The sequence below is a fragment of the Mustelus asterias genome, chromosome 28, assembly GCF_964213995.1.
Source record: "Mustelus asterias chromosome 28, sMusAst1.hap1.1, whole genome shotgun sequence".
NCBI classification, from domain to species: domain Eukaryota; kingdom Metazoa; phylum Chordata; class Chondrichthyes; order Carcharhiniformes; family Triakidae; genus Mustelus; species Mustelus asterias.
This window is the reverse complement of record NC_135828.1, coordinates 15,450,792-15,468,892: the sequence shown is the minus strand read 5'-3', so window position 1 is coordinate 15,468,892 and position 18,101 is coordinate 15,450,792. Positions and strand designations below refer to the sequence as shown.

Below are 18,101 nucleotides of genomic sequence, written 5' to 3'. Positions count from 1 at the left end.
CCCCTTCTCTTTTCTAAAACTTCTTTCATGGGACATGAGTGTCGCTGGCTAGCTCAGCATTTTTATTGCTTGTCCCTAATTGCCCTAAGTACTGATGAGCTGCCACCTTGATCTGATGCAGTCCATGCCTACGGCTCCTCAGAATACAACTTTGCAAACTGTTTGTCCTCCAGTGGAAGGCAGCTGCCAGATGGCTGTCCTACCGTCTCAGAGAGGCATCGCACTTCAGCACCATCATCTTTAGTGGCCAAGGGGTCTGATGGCCTGCGACCTCTGCTTGCCACTTTTATAGTTCCATAAGGTGCATTTGATAGTGTCCAGGAGTATGCAAATGATTCTTAACTGCCCACTTAACAATTTTCATTAGTTTCCCGCTGCCGCCTTGTGGATTTGTCTGCCAATCCATTGGCCACTTCATTCCTGAGTCGATTCCTGCCATTAGGATTCTGGCGCTGCTGCTCCCAAACCGTTCTATTTTTCCTGGAGGTGAATCCCGTTCCCCAAATTCCTCCCATTTACTCATATTTGGAGATTAAAGAAATCTTGAATATTGCTGAGCGTGCTAAGATGGTTGAAAAAAAGAGATGCACTTTGTGAAATACAGACCTGATTATTATGACCTTGTAGTTTGCCTGTATATATTAATAATGTTTGTGCAGGTAGGTTCAGTCTGCTTGCAGTGTTTTAAAGCTGATTTTCCTGCTTTTTGAGATCTATTTCCTAGAAAGGGATTAGAGTTGAGAATAGCTGGGAACAGGAGAAAGGAGGTTTAATATAAACCCAAGGGACATTTAAATCCATATATATTTCCCAATCAAGACAAAAGTTTTCCGTTCATGTGGAATTCTTGTTAATAGAAACTGGCCTAGCAGTAAGCACAGGAAAGGTGCTGGAGATGAAAGTTATACCCATGTGATGTACTGTTTTTTTAAAAAAACGCATCAGGTCATTGCCCACTGAGCTATGTATTCTCTCCCGCTCATGTATTAACAGTGGACATTTTTCATAATATTTCTTTTTGTTTCAGACAACTTTGCAAACAGATGAAGTGAAAAATGTGCCTTGTGGAACAAGGTATGTTACATTTTTGTTATTTTGGTGTCCTTTTGTGACTATTTTACACTTTTTAAAATAGACAAAGAACTGGGAAAAGGTTCTTTTAGTCAACAATTGAGTTTTTAAATAAGGTTATATTACTTGGGAATGTTATTCCCATTTTTGATTTGTTTGTTGACTGCAAATGTAGTATTCACTTTGGAAAAAGCATTTTTGACGGTTGAGAACTTGAGGCGCACGTTCCCATTTGAGCGAGGCCAGGTTAGCTTGTGCCACTGTGTAAGCAGTAGGAGTTTGTGCATCGGATAAGTTGGGGAGAGTTTTACCAGATTTTCTTTTCCACTGTTTGTTTTTGTCTGGAAATAGTTTTCACTGTAACTTACAGCGTAAGTGCAAGAAGTTTCTCAGGTGTGAATTGCAGACCTGTTTCTGCAATGTGCAGTCATGTAGCTAGCATTGAATGATTTGTGCAGTTTACTTTAGATTTAATTTTAAGTGGGACAGCTTTGGTGGAAACAATAAAGCAACCAAGTTCTCGCAATTTGCCAATTTAAAAATACACAATATTTAATGTTACTTTGAAGTGGTGGAGAGATTGATAATATGGGTATATTAACAGTTTGTAGCAGTGCTCATGTCCTGAGCATGCTACCCAGGTAGTATATGGTATAATTGAGAAATATGGGGGGAAATTCCTCTGGCAGCGCACCCCCTCCTGTGGGTTTCATGGTGGCGTGTGGTGCCATCGATGGGAAATCCCATTGACAGCGGTGGAACCAGAGAATCCTGCCACCTGTGAACAGCATGCCGCTTAGACACTGTAGTTAGGAAAAGCCACCATTACCTCTACTTTCTCAGAAGACGAAGGAAATTCGGCCTGTCCGCTACGACTCTCACCAGCATTTACAGATGCACCATAGAAAGTATTATTTCTGGTTGTATCACAGTTTGGTATGGCTGGTGCTCTGCCCAAGACAGCAAGGAACTACAAAAGGTCGTGAACGTAGCCCAATCCATCACGCAAACCAGCCTCCCATCCATTGACTCTGTCTACACTTCCCGCTGCCTTGGCAAAGCAGCCAGCATAATTAAGGACCCCACGCACCCTGGACATTCTCTCTTCCACCTTCTTCCATCAGGGAAAAGATACAAAAGTCTGAGGTCACGTACCAACCGACTCGAGAATAGTTTCTTCCCTGCTGCCATCAGACTTTTGAATGGACTTGCCTTGCATTAAGTTGACCTTTCTCTACACCCTAGCTATGACTGTAACGCTACATTCTGCACTCTCTCGTTTCCTTCTCTATAAATATCTATCTGTATAGCGCGCAAGAAACCATTCTTTTCACTGTGAACTAATACATGTGACAATAAATCAAATCAAAATCAAATATGGGTGCATTAACAGATTGTAGCAGTGCTCATGTCCTGAGCATGCTACCCAGGTAGTGTATGGAATAATTGAGAAATGTGGGGGGGAAATTCTCTGGCAGCGCACCCCCTCCTGCGGGGTTTCATGGTGGTGTGTGGTGACATTGATGGGGAATCCCATTGACAGCGTTGGGTCCAAAGAATGCTGCCACCAGTGAACAACATGCCGCCTCCTGATGCCGAGAAACTCACAGCTGGGAGGCCGGAGGATTGCCCCCCAAGACGTCTTCACTTTATTTATTGCTGCAACTAATCAAACACGCAGGTGGAACTGGGTTAGGTGTAATGAACCATGACTTGTGGTTTACTTTGTGAGATTTTCATGCACTTGTGTCCCTGTGTGGACAAAAGGTTTTTATTTTGCTTACAGACCATAATTTTGAGGTTGTGTTGACGGCTGAGCTGTTTTAAGAAATACTTAACATTTTTGCTCTTTTCCTTACAGTGGTGGCGTCATGATCTATTTCGACAGAATAGAGGTGGTAAACAGTCTTGCTCCAAGTGCAGGTCAGCATTTGGTGAGCCCTGTAGTTTTTGAGACTTGAGCAACAGTGGTTAATGCAGGCTTCTTGCTTTAATAGAGCTTGTTTCTTTATAAAAGTAATGAGCAATAACATTATGGCACAATTTGCTATCTAGGAGGAGTTATTTCATAGGAACATAAGATACCGGAGCAGGAATAAGTTGCTTGGCCCTTCAAGCCTGTTATTCAATATGATTGTGGATGATCTACCTCAACTTTATTGGTTTTTATCTCTCTGTCTGTAAAACACTCTGGAGCATCTGCAATCCTTTAGAGAATTCTGAAGATTTACAACCCTCTTGAGTGAGAAAAATCTCCTTGTCTTGGTTCTAAATGGCTGCCTCCTTATTCGGAAACCCTAGTGTGAGACACTGCAGGAAAACATCCACCCGCTGTCTAATGTTCCAAACCCCAAATGAATGAATAACAAATTGAATTGTTGTCTTACATTTTTAAAATGAGGTTTCAACATAAAAATGCCACGGCCTGTTCCTCAATTTTTTGTAAGCAACTAACATGGTTTCACATTTTTTTTTGCTGCATTCTCCATTTCCAGTGTGTACAGGGTTCTAAGGGTGACGAGCTTTAACGTTAAACTGGTGGGTGGTTAGTCGAGCTGGTATTGAAGTACATGGTGGGAGAGTCATCCTGAATCTGATCGGACTGTGGAATACTGATGACAAATCTGGGAACTGTTCCATTCCTACAACGCTACAGCCCCATTCCTTAATTAAATTGCAGGGGAAAAAGTGTCTCTAAGGCCAGCAGAGGAGCCAATGTAATCATGCACAAGGGGACTAGGATATTTGCACTGTTTAATATTTAGTACCACAATATATGGAGCCAGAATCTGATTTGCCGTTTCATGGCATTTTCTATCTTTCCCACCACCTTTTATTAATTGATACCCTTAGATCTTTTTCTGCACTCTGTTCCTTAAAACGTACTAAAATGTACTCTGAAAAATAAGTTGCTTTATTCAGAGTATTAGAGAAAATGTTTATAAACGGCAAAATCCTACTTACTGCATTACGTAATACCGATTATTGGATAATGCAAACACTTTTAATGCAAAGCAACTTTGAGTTATCAAGCATGAACTGTACTTCACATCTGCATTCATTGAACTGCATCTGCCAGTAGGATCTCTCCCACAACAGCTAAAAGCAAAATACTTTGATGCTGGAAATCTGGACCAATAACAGAAACTGCCGGATATATTTGACAGGGGTCTGGCAGCATCTGTGGAAAGAGATACTGAGTTAGCATTTCAGGCCTGTTCCGATGAGAAGGTCTCCAGACCTGAAATATTAATTCTTCTTTCGCTCCGAGCAGATGCTGCCAGACCTGCTGATGTACTCTGCGCCCCCCTGTATTAAACATTAGTTTGTCAAACCCTCTATTTTGAAAACAGATTTCTATATCATTCCTCTTCTATGTGAATACTTTGGATGTAGATATGTGGACTTCATATTTTGTAATCTGCAAAATCGGGATTATTGAGTGAATGTAAAAATAAAATTTCTCTTGCTTCCTTCAGTGTATGATATTGCTAAGAACTACACAGCTGACTATGACAAGACATTGATTTTCAACAAAATTCATCATGAGTTGAACCAGTTTTGCAGTGTGCACACCTTGCAGGAGGTCTACATTGAATTTTTTGGTAAGGCTTGTTCTTAATTTAAGAGATCTTTAATTGTGATGGAAGATTGCTATTTGCTTGTGAAACGTTACTTCAATCATTTGTTCTGTTTCCTCTCATTGTTGAGATCAGTCAAAGTTGTAAATATGTGCCATTAAACATAGTGCTGTAATAGGTAAATTGAATCCAGGTGAAAAAGTATTCATTTGGGTATAAACAAAAAAAGTTGGATGTAGTCACTTGAAAAGTTAATAATTTAGTTAATTGTAACTCTTAACTCTAGATGAAAAATTTATTTCTATTGGCATGATGACTACCAGTTTATGGATTTGTTTTTGATGAGTCTTATTTTAAACAAAACACCAAGTTGGAAGAACGTATGGTAAAGTAGAAAATATAAAATTTTACTCAACCCATTTGGTTTACTTATTAGTGTCACAACTAAGCTTACATTAACATTGCAATGAAGTTACTGTGAAAATCCCTGAGTCGCCACACTCTGGCGCCTGTTCGGGAACACTGAAGCAGAATTTAGCATGATCAATGCACCTAACAAGCACGTCTTTCGGAGTGTGGGAGGAAACTGGAATACCCGGAGGAAATCCATGCAGACATAGGGAGAACGTACAGACTCCGCACAGACAGTGACCCAAGCCAAGAATCAGACCCGGGTCCTTGGCGCTGTGAGGCAGCAGGGCTAACCACTGTGCCACCCCTTTCATTTAACCCACGCAGCATTCTTTGGCTGAGAGGGGAGGTTGGGGACTTGATTATAGACTTCTGCTGTTGAGTTGGTCAGTGAGTGTTGGAGCAGCTCGTGTGATGTTTCTTATTCCTGTGCAGTGCTGAACCTCTGCTGCTGCACTGTACGTGGAAGTCGCAACTGTGAGCAACAGTGGATAAAGTTAGAAATGTTATCTTGGCTGGATTGACATTTTGAATAATAGAATGATTTAATATTGTACATGACTACTTGCAAACATGTTTCAGCCTTGTTTATATCATACGTTTTGAATTGTTCATGCTTTAGATCAAATAGATGAGAACCTGAAATTGGCTTTACAAAAAGACTTGAACGTTATGGCACCTGGTCTTACTGTACAAGTAAGTGAAAGATTCCTTGACGTAATACCTTTTTCAAGGTCTCCAGGATGTGCACTTTGTATATACTGCAAAGAGTCTGTGAAATTTTTCTTGGGTGTACTTTCTAAATCTTGTTAATAAAGAAAATAGTTGGGAGGACCAGCATGTTGAGAAGCCTGGTATTAAAAATGTTCAGTGTTTTCTGAAAGACAGCATTTGGAGGGTTTTCTCACTTGCAGTAAAATGAGATATACAGAACTTCCACTTGAAATTCAAGGGAATTGATTCATTTAACATGCTAAAGACTTGGCAAATGTTCTGTACCATTGAAGCTTGAGTCTTTGTTCAGTGATATATTTCCCTGTAATTGCGCTTCTCTTATGAATCAACAGGCTGTTCGAGTTACAAAACCTAAAATCCCAGAAGCAATTAGAAGAAATTTTGAACTTATGTAAGTTGGTTACTTCACAATCTTGTTCAACATTAGATCAGTTCTTCAATATTTATTTGCTTTTGGAATGAGAGTTTTAAACAAAGAGTCCAACACCTACAAGCTCAGTGAACCCTCTGGAACAGAAAGCAATGCTTTGATGTAGGAGATCGCAGTTTGTAGTTGTTAAATTCAATTTTTAAAAAATCTTCATCCTAATCTCAACTCTACCTGTTATATATTTTCACCTATATTCTATGATCGTTATACACTCTATCAGTTTTTATCAAGAAGTTGCTGTTGCTGAAATCTAGCAAAAAAAAGCACCATGTACCTATTATAGCTGAACTACCGATAAACTAGCCTTGAAGTACATGCGTTTAACCTCAAAGTCAAGCTATTTGTGACCGCTGTGAAAAATTTCACCGTTGGCCAATTTCTGCAGATTTTAACCTTGGGACTTAATACAAAATTGACCCATTTGCTCTTGATCCGATGTGTACACACACGCACCACTGAGTTTAAAAATCACAGTACGTAATTTTATGGCCTCTGGAATTCCTTGCTGGAAGGAGAAACATTGGTACCCCCAAAGCTCTGTGTAGTGGATTATCAGTTGTAAGGCCCAACAGTCATTACAGCATGCAATGTATGGTGGGCATCTTAGCCTGGTCATTTTCTAAATTGTTTGCAAATTGTTTATTTCAGGGAAGCAGAGAAGACAAAGTTGCTTATTTTTACACAGAGGCAAAAGGTTGTACAACAAGAGGCTGAAACAGAAAGAAAACGAGCTATTATTGGTATGTGTGTCGAATGAAAATTTAACATGTGCCTTGCTTAGCCTCTGAACTTTTAGCAGGGTTGTGGTAGAGTTTCCGGTGTTGCTGCAAAATGTCAGGAAGGGCAGGGGAAATATCCTCTTTGAGACACTTTGAATGGCTGGGACAGTGGCACCAAAGGCTTCCAGCCAAGTGGGCCCAAACCATGATAATTGAGCAAGGAGAAAATCCCTCAATCATGCAAATAACTCTGGAAAAAGAGAATAAATTAAGGGCACTGAACACACTATGGGAAGATGAACAGAAGGTCATTTTAAATTGGAAATAGGTTAAAGTCATTCAGCCAAACTTCACAAATAACAAGATTTATTAATGCACAAAATCCAACTTTCCTTTGATTTCAGTTGTTTCAGATATGTATTTGATTTTTTTTTAAAACATCAGTTATGAATGATGTAAAAGATACTTTGAACAAAGGTTCAGTGGCTGTAGTGTGAAGTTTTTTATTTTTATACTGATTGCTTTCTGTGTATAAGCATCGCATTGAGTTGTAGTTTTCTTGTCTGGGAATGCATGCATTATGATTAAATAGGCCCCAAGGTGCCTTTGTTGTCTGTTGTAGCTTGGCCATAAGCTTTCTTACATGCTGGAGGATTCTTTCAGGCTGTAATGCCGGAGTCCTCTTTTTGAAAGAGGTATCCAGCTAGTGTCAGTCACCTGTCCATTCCCCAGGGCCCTGCAACATTTATAGGGTGGTCTTTGCGGTGCCGTTTAGATGCTTGCATTGAAATGAGGTTTTCATGATCCTAAAGTGCAAAAGGTATTTAAAACAAGGAGCTGTTTCCGAGCAACTAGGGGCCCCAGACAGAAAAGCAGAAGCAGTTCTCTCAGTTGAGAGAAGATCAGTGCAGTTGAAAGCAGGACTCTACAAACAGTGCCAGTATAGACAGGACAGTACGCAGAGACAGAAAGCAAGCCCCAGAAATCAGGAAGTGGAATAAAAGCAAGTTCTGAGAAGAGCAACTGGCCAAAGGAATGGGAATCTGGATAAAAGCATTCTATTTAGTAAAGTTGAGAGCGAGGAGCAGAGAGGCTCCCAGTTAAAGATGGGGCTGCAAGGTGCAGACGTGAGAATATTAGCTTGTGAGAAGCTTGGAGCTCCAAGGTGACCAGAAGGTTGGTGATTCCTTACTACTGGACTATGCAGCAGTAATGTTTTGTTGGTACTGTATCAGAGAGCATGTGTGAAAGGCTAAGCTTGAATGCACGTGGCAATCGAGGGTAGAGGAAAACTGGAAGGAGAGATTGAAACCCTGGTGGTGGAACTTTGGTGAGGACAACTAAGAGAAACTGTCATTTGGGGGATGATTTCAAGGTGTTACTTGAGAGTGGAGAAGGGAAACCCTCGTGTGAAAGGCAGAGTTCCAGTGAGACCAGCTGGCACTCGGTGTTGCAAACATCTGGGGGGAATTGATGAGAAATCCGTAGAAGATGTTTGAGTGGCATCTGCCAGTTGGATTCAGAGTGTGGGGTACCTGACCAGGTTTTGCCTTTGGTTTATAAGGACTATGTATTTAGAAAATTAGAATTAAAGATAGATTTTGTAACTTATTTTACCCTTTCAATGCTGTATATATCTGTAAAGGTGTACTGGGTTAAGGAGTAGTGTATTAGAGTTCATCTTTTGATCAATAAATATTCCATCTTTTTGTTAAAAGTTCATCAGCTGACTCCTCTGGCTCTGTTCAGTCGCCGCCTTCCACGTATCTAAGCAAAAAGTAACATATTTCTCTGGGATCTGACTTGTCCAGTAACTGAGATTGTAATAAAACATTTTATCTTGTACAACATCAGAGATCTGAAAATAATTCTGTCAGTTTGATTCTCTGGTAACCTCAATGTAGCAAAGTTACTTCACACAGGTCACCTTGTTTTTATTGTCTCAACGGGGACATGATTCTCATAAAGACATGGCTTCTGAGCCTTCCGGGCACCAATGAGTAATGAAAGGTTTGAGTGAAAGAATGACTAAATTATGTCTCTCTTTCTAGGGGCAATGTTGATTTGCAAGTCCTTGAATGCAGTAGCCCAATGAATGATTTCCATTTCCTTACAATGATTATTTCAATGCTATAGCTTATAATTTAATCATCTCCGACAATAGAATAAATTTAATTAACTTCAAAGCAAAATGCCAGTTTAAAATTTTAGTGCTGACCCATTGCTTTGCTGCCAATTCCTTCAGGCATCTGAATGTTATTGACAGTTAGTTTAATTAACTGCTCACCGTTTAACATTTAACATGCAGTTAGGTAAGCTGTACATTCCTTGCCATTTTCTCTGAATATTTTGAATTCATTGCGAAGGGTTACTGTATTTGTATTCTTTTCTCATTCATGGGATGTGGGCATCGCTGGCAAGACCAGCATTTATTGCTCATTCCTAATTGCCCTCGGAGATGGTGGTGGGTGAGCTGCCTCCTTGAACTGCTGCAGACCATCTAGTGTTGGCACACCCACAGTGCTGTTAGAAAGGACGTCCCAGGATTTCCAAGTCCGGATACTCTGCACCTTGGAGGGGAACTTTCAGGGGATAGTGTTCTAATGTGTTTGTTTCCCTTGACTGTCTAGGTGGTAGAGGTCATGGATTTGGAAGATGCTGTCAAAGGAGCCCTGGCATAGAGACATATGAGATAATGAAGGGGCTAGACAGGGTAGAAGCAGCGAGGTTATTTCCACTTGCAATGGAAACAAGAACTAGGGAGCATAGCCTCAAAATACGGGGGAGTCAATTTAGAACAGAGTTGAGGAGGAACTTCTTCTCCCAGAGGGTAGTGAATCTTTGGAATTCTCTGCCCAATGAAGCAGTAGAGGCTACCTCGTTAAATGGGTTTAAGTCACAGATAGATAGATTTTTAACCATTAAGGGAATTAAGAGTTATGGGGAGCGGACGGGCAAGTGGAACTGAACCCACTATCAGATCAGCCATGATCTTATTGAATGGCGGAGCAGGCTTGAGGGGCTAGATGGCCTACTCCTGCTCCTATTTCTTATGTTCTTATGTATCTTGTAGATGGTATTTGCTGCTGCTGGAGGGAGTGAATGTTCCAGGAAGTAGATGGTATACTGTCTGCTTTGTCCTGGGTGTTGTCAAGCTTGTGTTGTTGGGGGTAGACTCATCCAGGAATTGGAGAGTATTCCATCGCAGTCCTAGCTTGTGCTTTGTAAGTGGTGCATAGGCTTTGGGGAGTTGGGAGATGAGTTACTCCAGAATTCCCAGTGTCTGGCCTGCTCTGTTAGCTACAATATTTATATGGCTGGTCCAGTTCAGCTTCCGGTCAATGGTATCCCCAATAATTTGGTGGGGGAATTCAATGGTGGTAATGTCATTGAATGTCAACTGTAATGGTTCAATTCTGCTTTGTTGATCTTTGCTGGCATTGTTGTTTGCCACTTACCAGCCCAAGCCTGAATGCACAGGTCTTGTTATTGTACACTGTTGCTTTAATGAACAAGATATGAACCAGCAAACATCCCCAATTTGATCATGTGACAGAGGGAAGGCAATTGAAGCAGGTGAAAATGATTGGGCCTAGGACATCACCCTGAGGAATTCTGCAGTAATCATAGAATCCCTACAGAGCAGGAGGAGGCCATTCAGCCCATCAAATCTGCACCGACAATCCCACCCAGGCCCCATCCCCTTAACGTCATGTATTTACCCTGCTAATCCCCCTGGCACTGAGGGGCAATTTAGCATGGCCAATCAACCTAACCCGCATGTCTTTGGACTGAGGGAGGAAACTGGGACAGATGCCCTGGAACTGAGATGAGTGACCTTCCAACAACTGCAACCATCTTCCTTTGTGCTGGGTGTAACTTCAACCAGTGGAGAGTTTTCACTCTGATTCCCATTTACTTCAATTTCATTCCGGCTTCTTGGTGCCACAAATGCTGCTTTGATGTCGAGGGCAGTCACTCTCACCTCACCTCTGGAGTTCAACATTTGTTTGGCTATGTTTGGACGGTGGCTGTAATGAGGTCAGGAGCTGAGTGGCCCTGAACCAAACTGAACATCAGTGAGCAGGTTATTGCTGTGTAAGTGCCACCTTAACGCACTGTCAGCAATACGTTCTGTCACTTTGCTGATGATCGGGAGTAGGCTGCTCAGGCAGTAATTGGCTGGATTGGATTTGTTTGTTTGTTTGTGGCTGGGACATACCTGGGCCATTTTTCAAATCGGGTAGATGCCCAAGTTCTAGCTTGCTAGAGAGAGATGGATTTGTCCTGTAACATTTTAGTATGAAGGTTTGCAAAATGAAGCAGTACAAGAAATGTTTGTTCCACTGTAATATGCATATGATGCTAGTGCTTAAATATTGTCCATATAGTTAACAACAATGGGACAAAAAGCATGTATCTTTGGTTGATCAGGAACAATATTTTTGGGCAATTGTTAAGTATATGAAATGTAACTTTCAGGAAATTGAGAAATACTATATTGACTGCTTTATTGTTTTTTTTTAAAAAAAAACCTTTATGCTTGTGTTTTGGAAATACTGTGACCTGCACACTGCTGTACATTTGCATCCATCTATGCTTTTGTCAATATTACAGAGGCAGAAAAAGTTGCACAAGTAACACAGATTCAATTGCAACAAAAGGTTATGGAAAAAGAAACACTCAAGAAGATTTCAGAAATTGAAGGTGAGAATTTGTCAACATCTGTACATTCTAAAGTATAAACTAATTTGAAGGTATGCACTTAATCTGGGCGATGACATGCTCTGTATCTTAACCCATAATAGCTTAATCATAATTATCCTGTCTTGTGACCAAGTTCATACACGTGTTACCAAGATGAAAAATATTTAACTTCCCATCCAATTAATGTATTTTTTCTTCCAGTTTTTTGGAATTCCTTGTATATAGTTCCATGGTGCAAATTACCCTCTGCCAGACAAAATGGGCAACAGTCCTTGCAGTGCGTGGCTGTATTCCGATACAGCCCACTCCAGAAAATCTTGGTCAATCTGCTTCACTCTCAAAAGGGCAGAGAGCGCTTGAAGTCACTAGTTGAGGCAGTATTAATAATTCTAGTCTCTGGAGACTTGGTGTCCAAAGAGTTTGCATCACAAGCTATTAGAGAGTTAGAGAGTTGTGGGTTAAAATTTTCTTCCATGCAGCCTCAGCATTTCCTGTCAATAAACAATGTGGGTCGTCTTTGATCAAAATATTCGGTCGACCCCCAAAAGTGGAAGAGTAAAAATGGGTGAATTCCAGCCCCGGGGACGAACTTCATTTCAGTTGCATAGCAAAGTGGACCTTCATTTCAGCTGGTATTTCTGATTTCACCCTCTTTCCTCCCACTTCTGTCTGTTGCATTACTATCAATATATGGGAGTATCACTTGCATGCTCAAGATGACCATCAAATCTACATGTGAATAATCTTTCATAGAATCATAGAATCCCTACAGTGCAGAAGGAGGCCATTCGGCCCATCGAGTCTGCACCGACCACAATCCCACCCAGGCCCTATCCCTATAACCCCATGCAACCTCAATTCTTCCCATTTGATCCGATAAAAATCTTGTTAAATTAATGTTTTTTTACGTTCTGGTGATTGGTCTGTGTGTCATCATTATTGCATTCATATTGTCATCAGGGAGAGACATGAAAGAATGTTTCATGTACCATACAGAGGCCATGGTTGGCTTCTGAAATTCTGTAGATTTGGTATTTGCACAAATAGCTATTAACTTCAATCCTTTTCATGGCAAATGATTATTGAAAAACTTTTTTCTTGATAATGGCAGTTTCGGAATGGAACACAGCGAGAGGTAGTGTAGAGAGAAGTGGTGCCATTGGTTTTAACAGCCAGGTCTGCCTAGTTCACTGAACTCTGCATTGATAAATTAATGGCAATCTATCGTTCCTACATAGGTTAATGTTAAAATGTTTTTTAACTATGGTTTTCAGCTGACATCCCAGTTTAAAGTGAGAAGTAGAGATTCAATTGTTTTCTGTTTGCTTGTAGATACTACTTATTTAGCTAAGGAGAAAGCTAAAGCAGATGCAGACTTCTATACTGCTCAGAAGACTGCACAAGCCAACCAGGTATGAAACTCTTTTTTGTGCACTTGATTTCCATATGTAATTGCTAAATACAAACAAATGTTCTGTATGTTTCTTTGTAGAATACTTGTAATGAAAGGGGAGATTCCACATGTATAGATACCGAGGAGCTTTGTGACTTGGCAATGCGTAGAACGAGTCCTTGATTTTCTTTTTTTTTGGTCTCTGGATTCTCTTTTGATTTAAAAAAAAAAAACATCCTCCCACATGTGCATCATTTAGGGGGCAAATATTGGGAGTGGTAAACTGCTGCCAGCATATGGCTTGATATGAGAAGTATGTAAATCAAAATAAAAGGGAATTTACAAGATAGAATTGTGCATTAAAATAGTGGCACCGACAATGGATACTTAGCAAATAATTCAAGAACCTAACTTTTTAAATGTAGATTTTAAGATGTGAAATACAGTGTTCTGTTTCAATGTATTCCAGGCATGTCTGTGCTCAACTAACAAAGTTTTGATTTGAAAGGTGCTTCTCGAATATTCTGTTTTTTTATGAGTATGATTCTTGGGATGATGATGCACGGGTACAGGTGCCTGCTAACATTGTTTTTAAAAAAACGCTAAATTGTAATTTAGCCTTAATTTATTCAATAGATTTACTTTAAGATTTCAGCTGAGCAAAGGGGTGGAAAATGTGTTTAGTTTGGTTCCATGAGAATAAAGTGAATTATAAGGACCTAGAAATTTTTTGCAGCTATTAATTAAATGCCATTCATGAAGATTAGTGGGTATGGGATTATTCATGTGTTGGAAGTGAACTGAAATTTTGTTTCATTTCCCACCTGCCTTCCTAACAGTTGAAACTGACTAAAGAGTATCTGGAGCTGGCTAAATACCAGGCAATTTCAGCAAACAGCAAGATTTATTTTGGCAGTGACATCCCAGACATGTTTGTGGATACTAATATCTTCCAACAAAACACTGAACGGAGGACTGAGGGAGCTTCCTCCAGTAAGGAGGACGAGGTGATGTCTGCACCTAAAGCAACATCAAGCAAGAAACAAAAAGATGCAATAAAGGACTCCACCGAGACCGCAACTTAGTGTGAGCACGTGAAAGAGGCAATATTTTGTTAAATTTGGCAGAATATGGATTTCACAACATTGTTGGATTATGCTCCCATGGATTCTGGTATGATGACCGTCAGATTGGGTGCAGCATTATATTAAGGGGCACTCAGTGGTTTTATAAAGCAATGCTGGAATGGCAACAGGATGAAATGTTGATACATTACTGATGTCTAAAACTCTAGCTATGATCAGTGTTCCCAAACACTTATTCCATATCAAAAGCTGCTGTATGTCTGATACAAAATGTTGCGCCTAACTGAACACTGATTGTGACATTCTGTGAATTTACGAATACACGTAACAAGGATTACTTTGTGTATTTGTAGGGATGTCACAGCGTTTGTGATTGGAATGTCTAAATGCTATGATTGTGTATTTTGCTATTGTGATTTTGGTTATGATCAAATCAACAGGAAAATGATTGACTGGTGAAGGAATCTTTATTTAACTTTGGACAAGCTACAATACTCTTATCAGATCAGTGGAGTTGGAAAATACACTTTGGAATTCCCAAAATGCCATTGTATTTCCACAATTCACATGCCCCTATTTACCTTTATTATCGGAAACGATGAATCTTCCCAGTCACCAGTTGGCGAATGCCATAATCTATGTCAAATGTTTTATTTCTGAGAGTACTTAGTTTTATACTGCCTCCCAAAAACACGTCAGCTGCCCCAAAAGTACATTGGCAGTTGTGCTCTTAGGGAGGTAATAAAAAGATGTTGACCTGTGTGCTCAGTGCAACAAGTCCCTTTCGATAGCTTTGTGAAAGGGAGTGTTGCTGAAAGTGCATCGTTTCCATCTCGGGTCGATCTGGGTCTTAATGCTGGTGGATGTGGAAACAGTTTTGGTGTGTCATATTTCCTGCATTGTAAAACTTGGAAAATAATTTTTACAAGGTTTTTTTTTTCAAATTTATCAACGTTTTTAACACAGACTAGATATAATCTATTACAGGGATACCACACCATTGACGGATATAGTGCATGGTCACTTGTCTTTAAGTTGCAAGTTGCAGTTCTGATGTGGGATCCAGTACTGCCAGGTCAAAAGATTCACCCTTAAAATTTACTGCAATCATTCACAACTAATCTGAACTTGATAATGCAAAGTTTCTTAGATTCCATTAATAGCTTTTTCTAATTCAGTTCTCCTATACATATATTGCTTAATTGTTGGAAAAATTAAATGAGTTTAAAATAAATATCAAATATGAATTGCAGGCAAATGTTAAAAATACTTTTCCTTGCAAAGAGCCCTACTCTGACTTCTGGGCCGTTGGTATATGCAGATACTAATGTTTATTTTTGATAATTCATTATACAATAGAACCATTTTACATCATGATGTGTAGTTGATATCTTGTAGTGTTCTAGCTTTTATATGCAATGTTTGTATTGAGCTGATACTGACCCCCTCCCCATTCTGATTTAAGGTTTTGATGTGAAAATTGAATATTGGTTCCAATGACTTATTTCTCATCATATAAAGCTGTGCCTGTCTCAAATGATGTACCAAGAAAATTCTATATAAACAACTCTGGATTGATTTAAATTTGATTTCACTATATTGGGATTTGTTGGGTTTATAATGTTGCTCCTTTTGGTACTGAATATACAATGCAGGTTTGTCTCTCTTTTTGATGTGAAATTATTTGCACTTGAGTAATTCTAAAATTCAGATGGCTTACCTCTTTTCAGTTGTTAAGCCTCTTAAGATTGTTCTGCATTGGAAAATGATGGGAATCAGTGGAGTTTAAGTTTACAGGTGTGAAATGCTTTGAGCAGGGGCCTGGAATTTTATGTCTTCTAAAACAGTTAAGTTTAAATATCTGGTGAATGGGTTCGGAGCAAATGAAGAACATGGGTAACTCTTTTTTTAAAAAAAAATTATATACTGAATATAAAGGCACAAGATTGACTTTTTCCAATAACTCACAAAAATAAACTTATTTTAATACCATATGGTCTGACTTTTTGTGTTTAAAAGGTATAGTTATTTTCCATTTAGGATGCATTTCAAGTAAATGCTGCCATCATTCATAGCAAGGATAGGAATATTAGGAGACTTCGTTACTCTAAGACTGGAAAACACATGCTATAAAAATGGAAGGAGAATAATTGTTGCACAGGACAACTTTCTTAGAACCATAGAATCCCTACAGTACAGAAAGAGGCCATTTGGCCCATCGAGTATGCACCAACTCTCTGAAAGTGCATTTTCCCCCAGGCCCTATCCCTGTAATCCTGTGCATTCACCATGGCTAATCCATCTAACCAACACGTTTTTGGGGGGACACTGGCAATTTAGCATTGCCAATCCACCTAACCTGTACATCTTTGGACTGTGGGAGGAAACTGGAACACCTAGAGGAAACCTGCACAGACTCGAATGTGCAAACTGCACGCAGACAGTTACCCAAGGCTGGAATCAAACTCTGGTCCCTGGTGATTTGAGGCAGCAATGCTAACCACTGTTGGCACCATGCCACCCCTTATCGTTCTTGAGCGATGTGTCCAATATATCAGGTAAGCACTGGAGTAAGTACTGGATCTACTTCTGAGGAATGAAGTAAGGCAAGTCAAGTGCCTTGCAACAGGAGACTAGATAACAGCAGCCACACAATTTGATTTAAAGTAATTGTGGAAAATATCGAAGGTAAAAATGTTCAACTGGCAAAGAGCCAGTTTCCATGATTTAAGAAAGGATTTGGCACGGATAGATTTGAAAAGGCATGATGAAACTGTAACTTAGTGATGCAGTTAAGTGTGAAGTGCCTCACTTTCGAATGACATATAGAAGGACTGTAGCATTTGATGCACTATTTTTGTCCATACAGTCTTTAAAGGTGGGACAAGGCAAGTTGATAAGATGGTTAAAAGACATATGGGATATTTGGAGTTTAATGGGAGAATAGAATATGCAACCAAAAAGATCATACTAGAACTTAGTAAATAGCTGGTTAGATCTCAGTGTTGCGAACAATTCTGGACACCAGACTTTGGGAAAATTCTAGGGTCAGGAGGTGATTTACCAGGACACTACAAAAGTTCTGGGTCTTTAGTTATGATACTAGGACCATTCTCCTTGGAAAGGAGAGAAGGCATGAGGTGAACAAATATAAGTCTTCAAGATAGGTTTTGATGAAGTAAACCGGGAAAATATATTCTCTGATGACTGGCACAATAATAAAATCATTGGAGAATGATTGAGGGAAGATAAAATATTTCTTTACTGAGTGGTTGCGACCGAGAATGTTCTACCTGAAAATATGGTGGAAGCTAATTTTGTAAAGAGCGTTGAAAGGGAACTGGACATGAGGTTGAGGAGCTTATCAGAGCCACCGCTAAAAATCTAGGATGTTGAACTCAGCCTGACTGCCTTCTGTGTTGTACGTTTATATTGCAAGAAAGTTATTTCTGTTCTCTCATTTTCAAAGTTAAGACAGGGGAAATATGATAGGCTTTCTATGGCCTGACTTCCCAGACCAGATTCCATGCAACTTCCTTACTCGTACTGGGGACATACTGATCAAGAAAGTCCTCCTGCACACTTGCATTCGTTCTTATGCTTTTTAAAAAAACTAGCGTGTATATTATTTAAAGTAAAAGTATATTTATTTAGTCACAAGTGAGGCTTACATTAACACTGCAATGAAGTTACTGTGAAATTCTCCTAGTTGTTCGGATACAGAGGGAGAATTTAGCATAGCCAATGCACCTAATCAGCATGTCTTTCAGACTGTGGGAGGAAGCCAAAGCACCCGGAGGAAAACCCACGCAGACACGGGAGAACGTGCAAACTTCTCTCACACTGACCCAAGCCGGGAATCGAACCCAGGTCCCTGGCACTGTGAGGTAGCAGTGTTAACTACTGTGCCACCCTATTGTATTTATTGATACAAAGGTGACTGAGCAGATTGGCGATATTGTAACTTTT

The 18,101-nt window shown here is 39.8% G+C and overlaps 1 protein-coding gene across 5 annotated transcripts in view; it reads left to right on the top strand.

Annotated features, from left to right (window-relative positions):
* Positions 1-16,124, top strand: part of LOC144480260 (erlin-1-like) — a 30,596-nt gene extending 14,472 nt beyond the window's left edge. For all 5 annotated transcript variants that reach the window (XM_078199573.1, XM_078199577.1, XM_078199574.1 and 2 more), the window contains exons 4-12: positions 1,028-1,074; positions 2,933-2,994; positions 4,551-4,676; positions 5,686-5,759; positions 6,131-6,189; positions 6,877-6,968; positions 11,565-11,654; positions 12,987-13,066; positions 13,887-16,124. In XM_078199573.1, the coding sequence (XP_078055699.1) occupies positions 1,028-1,074; positions 2,933-2,994; positions 4,551-4,676; positions 5,686-5,759; positions 6,131-6,189; positions 6,877-6,968; positions 11,565-11,654; positions 12,987-13,066; positions 13,887-14,132 (876 nt within the window). In that variant the 3' untranslated portion in view covers positions 14,133-16,124. The remainder of the gene's footprint in view (positions 1-1,027; positions 1,075-2,932; positions 2,995-4,550; positions 4,677-5,685; positions 5,760-6,130; positions 6,190-6,876; positions 6,969-11,564; positions 11,655-12,986; positions 13,067-13,886) is intronic.
* The last annotated feature ends 1,977 nt before the right edge of the window (positions 16,125-18,101 follow it).